We start from the raw sequence: 16,154 nt of genomic DNA on the forward strand, positions 1-16,154 counted from the left end.
GTAATATAAATAGGCTATATAGTGCGCAGTCACGGCCCGAGGGCAGGGGGCTTTCACCTACCAGGCGCAAGCGATTTATATCACATCACCAGCCCTTGTGGTGACACGTCCAGCAAACGGCCAAACAACTACAAAAGTCTCGCAAACTATTTATTCTTTGGCCTCCAAACACACCGTTTGTCTCAGCAATCTACGCTTCTACATGAAGCCACGACTTTCATAAAAGCCTCACGACACATATGTCAACTGCACCCTCCCTAATCCGAGTCTTCTCGCACGAAATTTGGTTAGGAACCACGACAGAGTCCTATCGCTAAGCAATGTGGGGTCTCAAACTGCTCCATCGCCATGGCGGATGAGTTCTGGCTGGTGCTGCTGTCATTGGCGTTCTCATGTATAATCATTACCGATCTGCGGTCGACATCGGGTCGAATCAGATCAATGAGTCGAATGATACCTCGGCACCTGATGATACGAATGAGCTACAAGGGAACAGCAGCGAAGCCCACGCTGACGAGGAACATATGACCCCCGTCCACGGAAGTTCTGAGGGTGGACAAAGTACAGCAAATTTTGACGTCCGAGACGACAAGGCCGCGTTCAAGGATGTTATGCAGCAGATGAACACCTCCAGGCTCAACCAAGTGGCCGTGAAGCTTCGCATTGATCGATCACAGAAGGCCAGCTCGCGGCCCTTGAGCCTCGAAGAGATGCTGGATGTCTCCTACACCCACTTTACATATGTGTACGGCTCATACAACCTTGCCTATCGGATTCAGTGGAAGGACGGGACCAGCTGGTTCGTTCGTATCCCTGGCCATGGCACTCGTTTCGGGCAGCTGGACATCCAGAAGATGAACTCTGAATATCAGACTATGCGGTATGTCCGATCTCATACCACAATCCCGTTGCCAGAGGTTATCTTCTGGACGACTTCCCCAGATCTAGCTGGGGTGCCTTTTGCCATCATCTCAGGTGCAGAAGGTGGGTCCTTGTGTCTCGCATGGGATGAGATGCCAGAGGATCGACGCCTTTCGACCCTGTCCGAAATAGCTGGCTACATGGCACAGCTTCACAAGCTCTCTTTCGACATGAGAGGCATGCTTACATTCGATTCAGCTGGTGACGTGTCCGGCGTTGGCCCATACATTGCGCTCAAGGGGAACGACCTACAAGATGTCGTCCGTGGTGGACTAGAGATGACTCATTGGCGAGAAACAACGACTTACGGCCCGTATGATTCGGTAATGGCTGCATTCGACGAGGACATCGCAGCTCAGGCGAGACCTGGTAGCGAGCGGGACGCATGCCTTTCCATTCTCAAGACTGCGCTCGAAACCATGCCACCACGCTTGATAGAAGACAAATGCTTCTATCTGACCAAGCCAGATTCGAACTGGCAGAACATCTATGTCAACGAGGCAGGAAAGGTAACTAGCTTCATCGATTGGGACATGGTCGGCACCGAAACGAGTGTCATTGGTTACGCCAGGACGCCCATCTTTCTGTGCGCAGATTGGAATCCAGTGAATTACGAATACGATCCCGGGACGGACGATAACGAGGAGATGTCTCCGGAGCAGCTCGTGGGCTACCGAACACATTACAGTGGTGCTTTCACCGACGCCATGCGCCACTGTGAGAGCTACGATCCTCGAATGACGAACCTGGCACATGTTGTATGGGCAATCGACCAAGCTATCGGAGATCGTTATGGCCAGCAGTGCGTTGTTGCGAAGCTGATGGAGATAGCGAAGGTTCCATTCGAGCTCGATCATCATTGCCGGGACTTCGAAAAGGGAGAAGAAGGGGCGAAGAATGCCATCATACGAAATGCATTTGCCGAAGCTTGGAAAAAGGGCTGGGATGTTCCAGAGGGGTTGGGATGCGATGGCACGTTCGAGGAGACTGCAGAGGAGGATGGAGGCTCGAGTGAATCTGTGTGCCTTTCAGGTAGTTACGACCAGCTATCAGATGTCGATGGTCTCCAAGGAAGCTGATAATTCGGGGTTAACTAAGGTCTGTCAAGACCAGTAGCTCAGATCAGCCTGGGACTGGTACAGTACAATGTCCATATAGAAGGTCAAGGGCTGAGAGGACGTACCACCAATGGAAGGCAATCATTGCAGCCCCACTCAAGTTTTCCTCAACTACAACGTTCGCTTGCTGTGTTGTTGAGTCTTTCCCGTTGGCTAAAGAATCTTCTTCTGCCAATACTACTGCAGCATTCGCCTACGTTGGAATTGACCTGACTCGCAAGTGAGCATCTTATCTCTCGCAAGCAGGCGAGAGGCGTGCTCTTGAGCATGGCAAAGTTCGGCCCCCACACCATACGAGGCGTCCACTGTTTCGCACAGGCCCCAGTATGGTTGGTTGCCTGCCGCAATTGCACGACATCTCGCAAGTCATTGGTTTGCTGTATAGGTAGGAGTCTCCGGAACTGACTGCAGAATATCTCTCGATCCAGCGGGATCCCGTAAAAGCATGGACGCCTTAGCCAAGGAACAGACTCACTATCAGCGCGCAATTGATGAAGGCGTCGCGCGCGCCGACCGATCAATCAATGAAGAGCGACAGCTAGCGGCACGCCGGCGCCACGAAGAGGCCGCCGAGGACGACGAGCTCCGAGTCCAGCTCAAGCCACACAAGTGCTCCTATTGTCAAGCTTTCGTCATCGATGTGTCTGGCCCTCGAACAGAGAACGCTGGCATGATCTCGCCGAAGATCGTGTACTTCAAGCATGTCAACTATGCACACGTCAGGAAGGGTGCGGAGGAGAAGTGCCCGCTTTGTGAGACAATTGTTGCCCAGCTAGACCGAAACGACAGCTCATTTGAGGACGACACTGATGAGGATCTGACTTGTTTTGCATACTCATATGGCGGGCAAGGCGGGGAGTTTGATGTTGACAGTTTGAGCGCAATCTATGTCGTCTCCTCAACACGCCTTTGGACGAAATGGGCAAACAAGCAGTACCGAGAAAATCTGAGCTATGCTTGTTTCACTACTGAGCAGGATCCGGCAGGGATATTCAATACCACCAGGCCCATTGTCATAAACCCAGCTTCCGACGAGAGCTTTAAGCTCATACGAAGCTGGTTGGCTGAATGCCGGCACGGACACGACCTCTGTCAACACTTCAAGACCGAGTTCCGGCCTCTGAGACTCGTCCAGATTTCAGAGACGAGCGATGGCCTGCGCATCCGGCTTTGCGAGGATGCTGTTGGTCCGCCAGTTGAATATACCACGCTTTCCTACTGTTGGGGCGGGCCACAAGCCGCGCAAACTGAGACCTCAAACGTATTGGCGCGCACGTCAGCGATGGATATCAAAGCACTTCCACGCACTCTTAAAGACGCCATTGAGGTGACGCATCGCCTTCACATCTCGTACATATGGATCGACTCCCTATGCATCGTACAGGATAGCCCGGAAGACAAAGCTCGCCAGATAGCGCTCATGCCACAGATTTATTCGAACGCAGCGCTGACTATCAGCTCGACGCGCGCGCTTTATGCCGATGAGGGCTTCCTCAGACCCCGGAAACCTACTGACGAACCCGATCACACAGTTTCGCTTCCCTACATTCTACCCTCGACGGGCGAAATGGGAGAACTCACCTTATTCCGTGAGTCTGCGGTATTGTCTGACAGTGCCTTGATGGACCGTGGCTGGACATTTCAAGAGCATGCCTTATCTCCGCGTATCCTCGATTTCGCTGGTGGGCAGACGAGATGGCTTTGCAAGGAGTGGTACGTGGACGGATGGCGCAAGCATGAGACTCTGAACAAGATTTGGCGTACTCGACATCGGCTCTTATTGATGATGTTGGGAAAATTGACTAGCACGCAGCGCATCTCCTTCACTTTCCCCGAGGCCTGTCACTTTTGGGAGAACGTGGTCGAGATGTATACACAACGAGCTTTGAGTGTGGCGACTGACCGGCCACTAGCCATCGCTGGGCTTGCAGAAGTGTGCTGTGATAATATCGGATTCAGACACCAGTACGTCGCAGGTCTGTGGCGAAGTATGTTTCCATGGGCACTGTTCTGGTCGATGCCAAACAGACAACGACGTCTGCCGCGGCCGACCAAGTATCAAGGACCGAGCTGGAGCTGGACAGCTATCAGTGGGGCTGTGCATCATGGACAATGTGCGAAGCTAAATGGCGGCAGGATACAGGTCAAAGTAGTCGACTGCAGCACTGAGATAGAGGTCGAAGAGGCTCCTTTCGGCGCTGTCAAAAGTGGTGCCTTGGTAGTGGAAGCGAGGACGCTGCCTGCGAAATGGTTAAGGTCAGATAATGGCGCAGAATCGAGGAGCCCGGGCGACTTTGATGAGATGGAACTGCTCGATAGCCTATCAGGAGACGGTGCGGTGGAAATACGAATGTGTCCTGACGCACACGAGGCGGATTGGGACGATCCTACGACGGCGAGTATCGATGTTGTCTTGGTCGAGGGCGGCTACGAGCCACCGGAGTTCTTAGACAGCCATGGCGCGATGGGATTTGTCTTGAGGGATCTGCGAGATGGCTTCTACTCCCGGCTTGGGATCTTTGAGACCATGCCTGGCGCAAGAGCTCGCGACACGCGTAAAGACGGAGATGCAAAAGCTGCCACCAATTTGTGGCACAAGTATCGAGCCATCTTTGACGAGAGGGATCATGAGGTCTTGGTCATTGTGTGAACAGCTTGAGCCGTTCGCGACTATGAGTGGAACGATGCAGGACTATTGAGCAATGGGAGGAGGGTACCCAAGGATAGCGACCACCGTCCCGTGGAGCTTAAGTTTAAGACAGCATGCCCATGATGTTTATGATCAAGGAATGGAGCGACATCCGTGAGAAGTTGCCTTTTCAGCCTGTCAGACCTTCTATATGGGGTGGAAGTTTCACGTGCGGTACTCATGTCTTAGAAGCATCCCATGTAGATTCGTGGGAAGGCGCTGCGGCCAATAGCCAGCTTTGTTCAGGACTCCACTCGGCTTTGTCCCAACCTCACTTCATACCACGTCTATCTTCCCTCCGTTTTACACAGAGTCAATGGCGTCGCTGGATACCGACAACACTGCTGCATCTCAGAAGCTCCGCAGCACATACTGTGTGCACCAGATGCGCGGTGAAGGTACTCAGCACAACCTACAAACATCTACCATCAGAACCTTGGGACAAGAGCGCAATGTCAATGGAGCCAACAAGAGGTAAGATGCACTTGAGTGTTGGAAAAAAGGTAGGACGAATGCTGTATTGTGCATATGCTGCAATGCCACCCACACTACCAAACCCAACAACGCCATTCCCCAAACATCATCCCACCAAACACCTTCCGAAAAGAGACGAAGTGAACGAAGCTTTGTCTTGCCCCCAATCTCTTCAACAAGCCATTATCGACCAGAAAGCCACGACCAGCTTCCATATCCAAAGCGAATTCCTGGCCGCCGGCTGGGATGACAGACCCGACAACATGAGTGCGCGCCACTGGCCTTAGCCACGTGGGAGGGCACGCTCAACGAACCGCGCCTCGAGATTCTCGGAATCCCATTCTGGTCCTATGAGGATCTCTTGAGGCGTTGCATTCAGCTCGTAACCCTTCCAGCCGTGGTTGCCGCAGCCGTATTTCCAGCTGACGACGAAGTTGCAAGATGGGCAGTGGCCACCGTGCTGTTTCTTGTAGCATCGGTGGCAGAAGGGGTGAGTGGTCGCGGAATCCTTTGAAGGGCAGTTGTGCCCGGAGCCGTGCCCTTTCTTCAGGAAGGTGTCGTTAATAGGCATGGCAGCGGTATGGTTGTTTTGGTCCACGGCTTTTTTGGAAGCATCAGGGAGGTTGGAAAGTTCTGTGCTGTCGGTCGAGCTGCGAGTCGAGTCTTTGCCGCAAATCTTTGACTGGCCGTCTTCATCGCTGTCGGGGCGAGGTTTGAAGTTGCTGTTGCGTGGCATAGCCGGACGGCGCTTCGCATACACCATGTTGACAGTAATTTCTTGTCGACGTTGGCAGCAAGATATCTGAGTGTCTGGAGCAAGATTCGAGCAAGAGGAAGAGTACTTTGCAGCGGAAGAGCAGTTTGTTGTGTATACGGGAGACTGGTACTGAATGCACTACTGGCCACGTTGGTGAGTTTATCAATATACTCATATTTATACCACAGCTAAGTGAGGCTATTGAGCGCTCAGTCACCACCACAGACAGGGCTCACATGTGACGTCTGAGTTGCGGACAAAGAGCCTCCCATTGTCGATAATGATTTCTTGCTCGAAGGGGTTGACCACTCTCCTGTGGGCTTTATTCGCCGAGTCTCAGCATGAGGGCTCTCATGCTGTGCTCTTAGTCTGCCAGAATTTACGGCCTGGATTGGGTGCTTGCGGTCGCCCCATGAAGCCACTGGTATGGTATCTTCAGGTAGGTCTCCAACAAAGCCGCCCTTGTGTGAGAGTCTCACTTACCAGGGACGACCAAGAGACATCACAATGCCATTGCTGGGACACACGGCAGTACCTTGCGGATACCGTCGTTGACGGCTCAGGACGGCCTCAGTTATAGCTATCCCCTGACATGACAAACACTTGATCGAAAGAATCACTCACTGCTCTTTGCTAGTTTGGTCTCAACATCTGCAAGCTTTCACCGTTTGCTCACCGATATCAGCAATACTATCTCTTCTGGCCTCCTCACAAGAATCTGACCAGATCCTCCCTGCTCAAGATGTCCACGGCTCTCAGGCATATTTGTGATCCGTCCTCGAGACGCTGCTCACTCTAGCTCCACCTTGGTTTCGGGTCATCTGGCCACGCAAGGCCTTTCCGCCTGCCTCCCCACTTAACACAGGGCTTCTCGTGCCAGAACAGCACTGCTTCCTCGTGGACAACAACTGCATGTTTGAGGCGATTCATCTCTGGGGCGAGGAACCTGTAGGTGCCCGTTGGGTGCTCAAGCTGAGTTGTGAGTGCAAGAATGAGCGAGGTGTTGGGCCGACAGTGGGTGGAGGGGAAAACTTGGCCTCGGCCGTTGCAGCAGTGATAGATTGGGGACACATTAGATGGGGAGAGCATGATGGGGCTCAATATGAATGTCTGTCTTATAAATCTAGAAATTGGGCAATTCTACTTGATGATCTTCCGCGCTGCTGGGCACACTTATAGCTTCGGTTGCGCGGGAACCTTCTTCTTCCCCAGCGGCCCGCCAATTTGCTCTTTCCACAAGTCATCAACCATCTGCCTCTCCCGCCGCGGCTTTGAGCGCCACGTCCTCTGAAGTTCGTCCTGCTCTTCCCTCCACCTCTGTACTTCCCTGCCAATCCACTCGGCCGAGTCTTCTGCAAGCCTCTGCACCGCTTCCATCGCAATGAGATGCCCGATGCCTTCGTAAGTGATTCCCTTGACGCGGCCCTCTTTCTCACCCCCGCTCCCGCCAGGCGCGATGCCCGTCATGCCGACCTTCTTCTCCGCTCCTTCCGGCCTACCGATCTCCGACTCGGAGCCAAACACATATAGAGCGCTCGGTCGCAGCTGGCCTATCCGCATGAGAGTAGCGCCGCCTTCGGAGCGGTAGAAATTCCCGAACGAAGGCATGCTTGGGTCCAGATCCGGGCGTTCCTTGCGGTTGACTGGCTTTCCACCTGCGCCCTCGTGATCGTAGTTTGGGCGGAGGAACGTGAACACTTCTTGATGCTTGGGCGTTGTGAGCGTCACCTGCTTCGATCCATCCGCGACTAGGTCAACGGGATGAAGAGCGGTGGGCATGTCTCGTAGACCGAACGTTACCCAGCGATCGAGGACCCTGGGGTCCCACCTTTGGTAGAACTTACTGCTCGCGAATGACTTCGCGGCCACCTCGCGCGAGGGCCAGACATCGCGACGGAAAGTTGAGAGGCGGGCTGGCGAAGGCCCAACGCTTTCCGGAACAGAGGCTTGTTGTTGTATGACTGGGTCGATGAGGACCAGTGTGCGAAAGAGACGGGGATGCATGAAAGACAGGTTGACGAGTTGGGCACCTCCCATACTGTGACCCATGCCGACAATTGGTTGCGGCATGAGGTCTCTTTTCAGGTTGATAAGGTGTAACAGGTCTCTGGAATGGTCAAACCATGATGGGTCGTTCCCTAAAAGCTCTTCATTGGCAACACTGCTCCAACCCTGGTGCGCGACATCTGCAATCCATATGCTTCGTATCCGAAAGTTATGCAGTTTCGAGCGTATATGAAGGTCTTCCCACAACGGTTCGTATAGCTCTTTTGGGAAGCCGTTGGCATGCGCTCCTATTATTGTAACATCGCCTGGTCGAGGGTCGGGGTTGTCTGTGGGTATATACTGCTTGACATGCAGGTTTAAGACGGTCTCTTCGGCATCAAGGACTGCTCGTGGAAACTCTCGAATATGCTGTGCTGGCACGATATGCTCAACAATGTGGTAGGGATACATGGCTGGCAACTCTGAGAAACTGGAGCTAGAGCAAGATGTGCGTTCAAGAAAAAAGCGCAGTGTCATGGTCTTTCGTGACCTCGGTGGGCTCAGAGTCGAGCTGTGGTTTCCCAGCCCGAATTGCCGAGGTTCGTGGGGCCATGACCGTCGCTATTCTGTTGTCGGATGCGTTCCTCCGTCCCAGGGACACAGATGAACTCCTGCAACACCCGTTGCGGACAGCGTATCCATTGAGCGATCTAGCATTGGCCAGCTGGAGGACTTTATAAGAATAGGATGCTGCCATGTGCTGCGAAATGATAGCTGAGCTGTGGAGAGAACCACCAGACCAGTCTTAGTCACGTGGTTTCGCAGACGCGTCAGGACCCACTCCAGTCTGAGTCGACCGCGACGCGACTAAAGTGGAACTTGCTTCTTCGTCGTGGGTACACTGAATCAACATCCGCCACTTGCGCCAATGGCTCTGCTCCTGCCTTGACTGATCACTTGACGTTCAAGTCGCGCCTGTATCATGCTATGAATAACTCATTTCTAGGTTCTTGCTCTCGCCTCATTCGGTCCTTCGTCGAGCCCAAAATGCCGCCACATCCAGACGCCATGGATGTCGATGAACTTGCCCCCAAGGGATTGTTCGCACAGAACAACTTTTTTGTTGTACGAAGCGATGGCATACCAGAAGATGAGGCCCAGCGGGTGCGTGAAATGCCGATGTTGTGTTTTCATGCTGATTTATGTAGATTCTTAAATCCTTGACGCTGCACGACGGCGAGGCAAACATTGATACCTATGACACAAACGATGCGCTCGCACTCAAGGGGATCACGCACATTGTTTCCACAACGACCGACTATCCCGATTATGACCGGGCCTGCGATGCTATGATCCCTACTATCAAGCCTAGCTGGATCGAACATTCACTTGCCAAAGACAAGCTGCAAAATCCACGCCAGTATTCCCCCGACCCTCGTTACTTCTTGTCAGACGTGGTCGCATGCTGTGCAGACCTTCCTGAAGGCGATGCTGATGCCATTGCCGGAGGCGTCCTAGCCATGGGTGGCCTTTTCACGTACAAGCTGACGAGTCAAGTCACGCACATCGTGGCTCTGAGCATTGACTCGCACATGTGTGAGACGGCTGTTAACCGACGACTAAAGATCAGGATTGTTCTGCCGCACTGGTTTGACGACTGTCTGAGGCTCGGTCGCAAAATCGATGAAACTCCCTACAAGCTGCCCAATCCCGAGATCCTCAATTCCTCGGTCGACAAGCTGCCATACAATTATCGACAAACCCTTGTCAACGGCGCCGTCGATCCTGATCCAGCCTCTACCCCTCCTCCGAGCCCTTCAACCACACGTAGAGCGCAGTCCGTGTTCAAGAACAAGAAGATTGTGCTTGCAAAAGACCTTGGCCTCGGGTCACATCTGAAGGGCATTCTGGAAGAAATCATTCGGAATGGAGGCGGCAAGGTTGTCTCGTCCGTACCCCAGTGCGGTATGTACGTCTGCAAATACCGGCAGGGTCAGGAGTACCAATTCGCATCTCGCACCGGCAAGCATGTTGGCAACCTAGCTTGGCTCTACTATCTCATCACCACTGACGTATGGACCTCTCCCTTGAAGCGACTCATGCACTATCCCATCGATCCAAAAGGCATCCCGGGTTTCGACAAGCTCAAGATTAGTTTGTCCAACTACACCGGCGAAGCAAGAACGTACCTTGAGAACCTTATCACCGCAAGTGGCGCCGAATGTACAAAGACTCTAAAACAAGATAACACGCATCTAATCACTGCTCACGTCCAAAGCGAGAAATGTGCTGCAGCGAAGGAATGGGGGATCCACCTCGTCAACCACCTATGGCTGGAAGAGAGCTACGCCAAATGGACGGTGGCCAGCGTCAGCAACAGCAGATTCACCCACTTCCCGAAACGAACCAACCTGGGTGAAGTCGTCGGCCAGACTCAGATCGATCGGGAGGTCCTAGAAAAGAAGTTCTTTCCGGGTGATGTTGAAATTGATGACAACGCGAGTGATGGCGCCGCGAAGCTACCACTGAGGCGTACGAATCCCAAACCAGCAAAAGCCGCCGAACTTCGCACTCCTGCTGCCTCCAGGTTCATTGCGCTAGAAAAGGAGAATATCACGCCCTCCACCACCAACAGCCGGCGTTCCAAAGACGCTGCTACCACGAAGCTACATGAGTTGACTACAGACATCGCTCTGTATGAGAAGGAGAAGAAGCGGGTAGGCGGAGTGGTATACGGCGGCCGACGTAAGACTGACGATGAGCGCGTCGAAATGCCACGCAAGCGGTCAGTTGACGAGATGGCTGACCAGGAGCATATTCCAGAGGTCGAGCAAAAGAAGAAGCCAAAGACCGGCCTTCCACCCATAGCTATGCATCTGCTTGTCACGGGATATGCTCGATGGAAAGATGCTCCGAAAGTCGAAGATTCGGATAGAGTGAGTGAGACGAAATATCCATCGAAATATCTGCTAACAGCCCTAGGCTAAGCTTCGCCAGCTAGGCATCAGCCTCGTGCTCGACCCAGCTCGAGCCACACACCTCGCGGCTCCACGGATTGTGCGAACAGTCAAATTCATATCGGCCATGTCCTACGCTCCAACGATTGTTTCGACCAATTTCATTGACGCATGTCTGGAGAGCGAAGAGCTCGAGGACCCTGAAGCTTTCAAGCTTGTCGACAAGGAACAGGAAAAGCGCCTGGGGCTCTCCTTGACGTTGTCCAAGGAACGAGCAAGGGAAAACCGGAACAGGCTTCTCGAGGGTCGTTCCGTATACTGCCTGCCAAACGTCAATGGCGGTTTCGAGACCTACAATCAGATCGTCCAGGCCAATGGCGGTCAATGCATGCTATATCAGGGCCGGAAGGGTACTCGCGTAAAGTCCTATCGAGCCGGGAGTGAGGGTGCTGACGATGAGAACACCGATGTATATCTCATCAGCCCCGAGGAAGGTGACAACAAGAAATTGTGGCACCAATTTCAGTCCATGGCGCAGAGCTCTCGCATGATCCCTCGGATAGTGACGACCGACTGGCTGATTGAGACGGCAATGCGTCAGGAGATTCTGCCCGTGACCAAATACGAGCTCAGCTCGTGAGAAGGTATCGGGAAAAGCTTACTTTCGCGTACCTGGAAGCGTCGAGATATTGGTCCCTTCGGACACGAGATAACGACATCGACGTCATACCTGTTATGATCAGAAGAACTTCACGCCTTGCTGATCCTCTGTCCCAAACACCTGCGCTTTTCCCTTCTTGACCAACGTGTCCAACGCCCTCCTCAGTATTCGTGTGTCCATGCCGTAAAATTCTTGGTTCATGGTGGCTTCCCCTTCCACCAATTCATAGAGCGTTAGTACCACCCCTTTCTGGCCCGTCTCCTCCACCCAACCAGCAATCAAATCCGCCCACTCCTCGGGCTTGCGCCACCAGATCCACGCCGCTGATTTCTCCGACGACACCCACTCAGCACGGTTGTCGCCGGCGGCCGAGGCCATGTGCTCGATGATCGCCTTGGCATCTGCGAGCGATAAGCGTTTCTTGAGCGTAGCATTGTGGAACAGTGGCGTATCCAGAGCATCGACCAGCGTGAGGTTGTATAAGCGGTAATGTCGGCAGTAGCGTTGGATGAGGGTCGACCAGCGACTTAGTTGTGCTTGGCGGCTCTGCAGCGTGGGCTGTGCAGAGAAGAAGGGTGGCCAGGAGTGGCGAGCGGGGAATTCGAAGGGCTCGGCCGGGGTGTACGGTGCGCTACTTGACATGTTGGAGGGTTAGAGAAAGTCACCGGGAAAATATTGATGCAGGGAAGACGCAAAAGGCAGCCATGGGGCATGGGAAGTGGATGGGAGAGCAGAGTTACGTAAGCATGCCAAGAGATGCTGGCGAACGCTGTTGGTCACGACACTCAGGGATCAACTACCGCAAAGGATGTATGAAGAGTACAGCCTGTCAATATCATTTTGTTGCTAGAGAGGTATCTCAGCCTTGTTCGGTGCATAGTGCTTATCAACAAGTATGAGCGGCAAAGGGGTTCCGACTAAAGTAGCACAATCACTGTGAGCCTTGCTGCTGGGACGCGTTGGCATGTATTCCGGGTGAAATGTCGTCAGAGGTGTTCTTGTGACTGAATGCACAGATCGACTCTCGAGTCAGCCTCCCCTGAAGGCCAGGTGGGCCAAACAGAGTGTCACTGCAATACAACATTGTCCCAAACGCCCGCGGAATGCTTGTCACTACATTTGGCTGTCTACTGAAGTTTTCGCAGAGCCCGCATGTGCTTGCATGGGTGCTATTAGCTTGCATACCGGACTTGCACACACTGTTCTGTAATCTCTCCCGCAAATGCATCATCAATTCACTGCCTGAGATGCGCCAATCAAGGCAAAGGTGTGTGCTTGGGCACGTGATCAGAGGAGCTGAGCCAAGCCTCGGAGAATAGTACGCCGGCGCCGAAGTTGAATCATGCCGTGACCTGCGGTTCAAGCGCAAAAAAGTACAAGGCCCATCTCTTAACAGACCACTTTCTTGGACTTCATGCAGGTGAAGCCTTTGGAGACTGCTCAGATGCTTGGGAACCCTTCCAGACGTATCAATCGACCATCAACTTGACCTAGACACGTTAAGAAACGCGTCAACCGCCCAGCGCGGCCCCCTTCGCGCCTCGTTCTCGCATCATGCCGCGGAAGCGGACAAGAGACGAGATGGAGGCCTCTGAGCCTCCGGCTCATGCACCCCAGGATACCTCACAAATCCACAAGATAAGAAATATGTGGGAGTTCGCAAGCGTCATGCAGTACATCCACATATTTGGGAAGGCTGTCAAGATTGACAGCGATTTCGACATCGAGGTACGCGACTCTGTCATTGCCTGCTTGCTGCCACACCAGCAACAAGTCGCAGGCCCGTACCATCGAATCAAATGACTGACATGGTGCCTATAGGATTTCGAAGAAGAGTGCCTGAAACCAACATACTCAGAAAAACTTGAGGAGATCGGCCTCACCTTGCTGAAATGGATCTCGTCGTTCCGTGCCCTTGAGTGAGTTGAGCATGCTCCTTGCAGGACCAGAGATACTGACCCTGTCCCAGCTACTCCAATTGGGATGAGTACACCCGCCGACAATACTTAGCTAAAATGCCTCACCTCAATCCTTATGGTGATGACGAGCAGCCCAAGCGCTTCCGTGACTTCGATATCTTCCTCAAGATTCGCATCCTGCATCAGCTCACAGTCTGGACGTTTTTCAATCCCGATCGCATTCGCGAGAGAATGCCTGAGCAACCTACCGAGTCTCGGCAAGTCGAATGGGTATGTCCTTTGCCCCCTGCCTACTATTTATACTGATGTCATTGTTAGCGTGTCGAAGAGTTTGGTTGGGATCGTGATGACCGTACATACTACCTGCTGGACGATGATCGCTTGTATCGCCGGACCGAACCACCCATCCCGCCACCGCCCAAGGCAAAACCCAAAGCTACTTCCAAGAAGGCTCAGGCTGCTCGCCGTCGCGCAAGCAAGCGGCAGCGGATAGAGGACTCCGAGACTCCTGATGTTGATGAAACCAGCGTTGACAAAGGTGAAGACGAAACCAAGCAAGGGATACAAGGGACCCCATCAGGCGCCGATGTCGATACCCTTGGAGGATACAAATGGGAGTGCGTCGCCATCACCTTGTCAGACTACCAGGAACTCGTCGACTCATTCAAGCGGACCAAGGATCCCAACGAGCAGGCTCTGCGAGACCGGCTTGTATCCGATGTCGTCCCCATAATCGAAGCCGCCGAAGAGAAACAACGACGAAAGATCGAACGCCGTGAACGTGAACTGCTAGCCATGGAGAAAATGGCGACCGCCAAACGCTCCAGCCGCATTGCTGGTAAGTTCGAGCGTGAGAAAGCCGAGCGCGAGGCTGCCGAAGCGGAACGGAGACGTGCTGCTGATCTCGCTGCTGCCCACCGCGAGCAAGAAAGACAGGAACAGATGGACAACGACCGTCAATCTCGGATGATGACGCGCGAACAACGAATCAAAGATCGCGAATTCAAACGGATAATTGCTGAAGAAGAGCTTGCACGAGCCGCTGCGGAACAAGAGGCTATCGAGAGAGGTGAAGCACGAGGCTCCGAACGCCAGGTTCGCGAACGCATCGCCAAGAACAAGAAGAAGCTTGATGAAATCGCTAGCGAAGATGACTGGACCTTTGACTGCTCTGGTTGTGGCGTCCACGGCAAGAATGTGGATGATGGATCTCACAGCATTTCATGCGACAGATGCAACGTGTGGCAGCACAGCAAGTGTCTGAACATTTCTGAGCAAGCTGCAGAACGGGAAGATTTCAACTTTGTCTGTGCCGACTGCCGCAGAAAGGAAGAAGAGGCCAGCCGTCCCAAGATCATGCTACAGCTCAAGGTCGGCCAGTCTTCATCACCTCCTCAGCCCAGTGCTGCTCTCACCTCCCCATCTCCCCAGAAGCAGAGCTTTGCTGGTGTGGAGGGTCCTCGCCAGCCTGAGCACCAAGTACCAGCGAATGGCTACCAGCCACAAGCGAATGGTCCTGCCTATGGTCCTCGACCTCCCCTTCCGGTCCAAAATGGGCTTTCACCTTCTCAGTATCCTCCGAACCCAGCAGCGCAGCGAAACTATCCGTTCGTCATGTCGCCATATCAGCAGCATGCAACCAGTCCCCCACCCATGCAGTCCAGCCCCCAGCGCTATCCTCCCCTGCAGCCAGGTCAGCAATGGGGCTATCCTCCTCCAGCTGCGCAGCATCCTCTCCAGAGACCAAATTCTTCTGGCCATCAGTATGCGCCTCCGCAATTCAATGGTGCCGCCAACGGCTATGCGCATCATATGCAACCACATCACTATCCTCCCCCACTTCAGGCAACTGCTGTCCATCCTGGTCGACCTCTATCGTCAGAAGATACCCCTCGGCCTCGATCTTCCGGCCAGCCTAATGGCCAACAGACTCCTGCTGCTCGCCTGCCCTCACCGATTATCAATCGACCTGTCATCACTCCGTCTCAGGGAAACTACGACGTCGGACCTGTTGCCGGCATCCAAAACCATCCAGCCCCACAAGCCCTCCCCAACGGAACCCCTACACCAAATCTCGTCCCCCGAAACGGCCACGTTTCTTCATCACCTCCTCTATCCGGCGTGTCACCCGTCAAGCACTCCCCGTCTGCGCCGCCGTCAGTAAGCGGTACTCCTGTCTTCCCACCAGCTGCCAAGTTGGCCCCAAGCCCAGAGCGTGGCCCGCAACCGACCCCGAGTAAGCAGGGTGTGCAGCAGGATCAGGGCGGTTCCTGATGGATCAGGCAGGCTTTTGGACGAATCATGATGTGATTGAGTATTGAGCATTGAGCGAACGTGGCGAATGGGCATAGCGAATGAGGCGCACTGATGGACAAGGCCGAGCTTGAAGGTCGAGAGCTTGGTGCCCTCGCAGGCTAATGTATCAATACCGGCGGACCCTCTAGATAGAGAGATGTTACCCCAAGTTGGCTCAAAACCTTTGGGCCTGAATAGAAAAGGCATCGTCTTGAAGATCTCCATTGCCCTGCCCTCCGATAGTCTATATATCATTGGGTCAAAACTCTCTACGCACCCAGATGCACACCAAACTATCATGCGTGGCGGTCGGCCCACCAGCTTCTCCAGAGTCCAGTCCTTATCTATCTATTTACTAACAATAGCCTCGCTAGTGC

The 16,154-nt window shown here is 53.6% G+C and overlaps 7 protein-coding genes across 7 annotated transcripts; 4 read left to right on the forward strand and 3 right to left on the reverse strand.

Annotated features, from left to right (window-relative positions):
• Positions 1-392: 392 nt before the first annotated feature.
• On the forward strand, positions 393-2,000 carry HMPREF1541_00519 (uncharacterized protein; the record flags this gene model as incomplete). Its single annotated transcript, XM_008712825.1, has 1 exon — positions 393-2,000. One exon carries the CDS (start codon positions 393-395, stop codon positions 1,998-2,000), a length of 1,608 nt encoding a protein of 535 aa, XP_008711047.1.
• Positions 2,001-2,484: 484 nt separating this feature from the next.
• Positions 2,485-4,689, forward strand: HMPREF1541_00520 (uncharacterized protein; the record flags this gene model as incomplete). Its single annotated transcript, XM_008712826.1, has 1 exon — positions 2,485-4,689. One exon carries the CDS (start codon positions 2,485-2,487, stop codon positions 4,687-4,689), a length of 2,205 nt encoding a protein of 734 aa, XP_008711048.1.
• Positions 4,690-5,485: 796 nt separating this feature from the next.
• On the reverse strand, positions 5,486-5,965 carry HMPREF1541_00521 (uncharacterized protein; the record flags this gene model as incomplete). The annotated part of the gene is made up of 1 exon (XM_008712827.1): positions 5,486-5,965. The coding sequence occupies one exon, from the start codon at positions 5,963-5,965 to the stop codon at positions 5,486-5,488; it is 480 nt and encodes a 159-aa protein (XP_008711049.1).
• Positions 5,966-7,132: 1,167 nt separating this feature from the next.
• HMPREF1541_00522 (uncharacterized protein) lies at positions 7,133-8,416 on the reverse strand (the record flags this gene model as incomplete). The annotated part of the gene is made up of 1 exon (XM_008712828.1): positions 7,133-8,416. One exon carries the CDS (start codon positions 8,414-8,416, stop codon positions 7,133-7,135), a length of 1,284 nt encoding a protein of 427 aa, XP_008711050.1.
• Positions 8,417-8,992: 576 nt separating this feature from the next.
• HMPREF1541_00523 (uncharacterized protein) lies at positions 8,993-11,542 on the forward strand (the record flags this gene model as incomplete). Its single annotated transcript, XM_008712829.1, has 3 exons — positions 8,993-9,109; positions 9,154-10,881; positions 10,928-11,542. The coding sequence occupies 3 exons, from the start codon at positions 8,993-8,995 to the stop codon at positions 11,540-11,542; spliced, it is 2,460 nt and encodes an 819-aa protein (XP_008711051.1).
• Positions 11,543-11,641: 99 nt separating this feature from the next.
• On the reverse strand, positions 11,642-12,205 carry HMPREF1541_00524 (uncharacterized protein; the record flags this gene model as incomplete). Its single annotated transcript, XM_008712830.1, has 1 exon — positions 11,642-12,205. The coding sequence occupies one exon, from the start codon at positions 12,203-12,205 to the stop codon at positions 11,642-11,644; it is 564 nt and encodes a 187-aa protein (XP_008711052.1).
• Positions 12,206-13,117: 912 nt separating this feature from the next.
• HMPREF1541_00525 (uncharacterized protein) lies at positions 13,118-15,756 on the forward strand (the record flags this gene model as incomplete). Its single annotated transcript, XM_008712831.1, has 4 exons — positions 13,118-13,291; positions 13,385-13,482; positions 13,533-13,752; positions 13,801-15,756. The coding sequence occupies 4 exons, from the start codon at positions 13,118-13,120 to the stop codon at positions 15,754-15,756; spliced, it is 2,448 nt and encodes an 815-aa protein (XP_008711053.1).
• Between the last annotated feature and the right edge of the window lie 398 nt (positions 15,757-16,154).

The sequence above is a fragment of the Cyphellophora europaea genome (genome assembly GCF_000365145.1).
Source record: "Cyphellophora europaea CBS 101466 unplaced genomic scaffold supercont1.1, whole genome shotgun sequence".
Classification (NCBI taxonomy): Eukaryota; Fungi; Ascomycota; class Eurotiomycetes; order Chaetothyriales; family Cyphellophoraceae; genus Cyphellophora; species Cyphellophora europaea.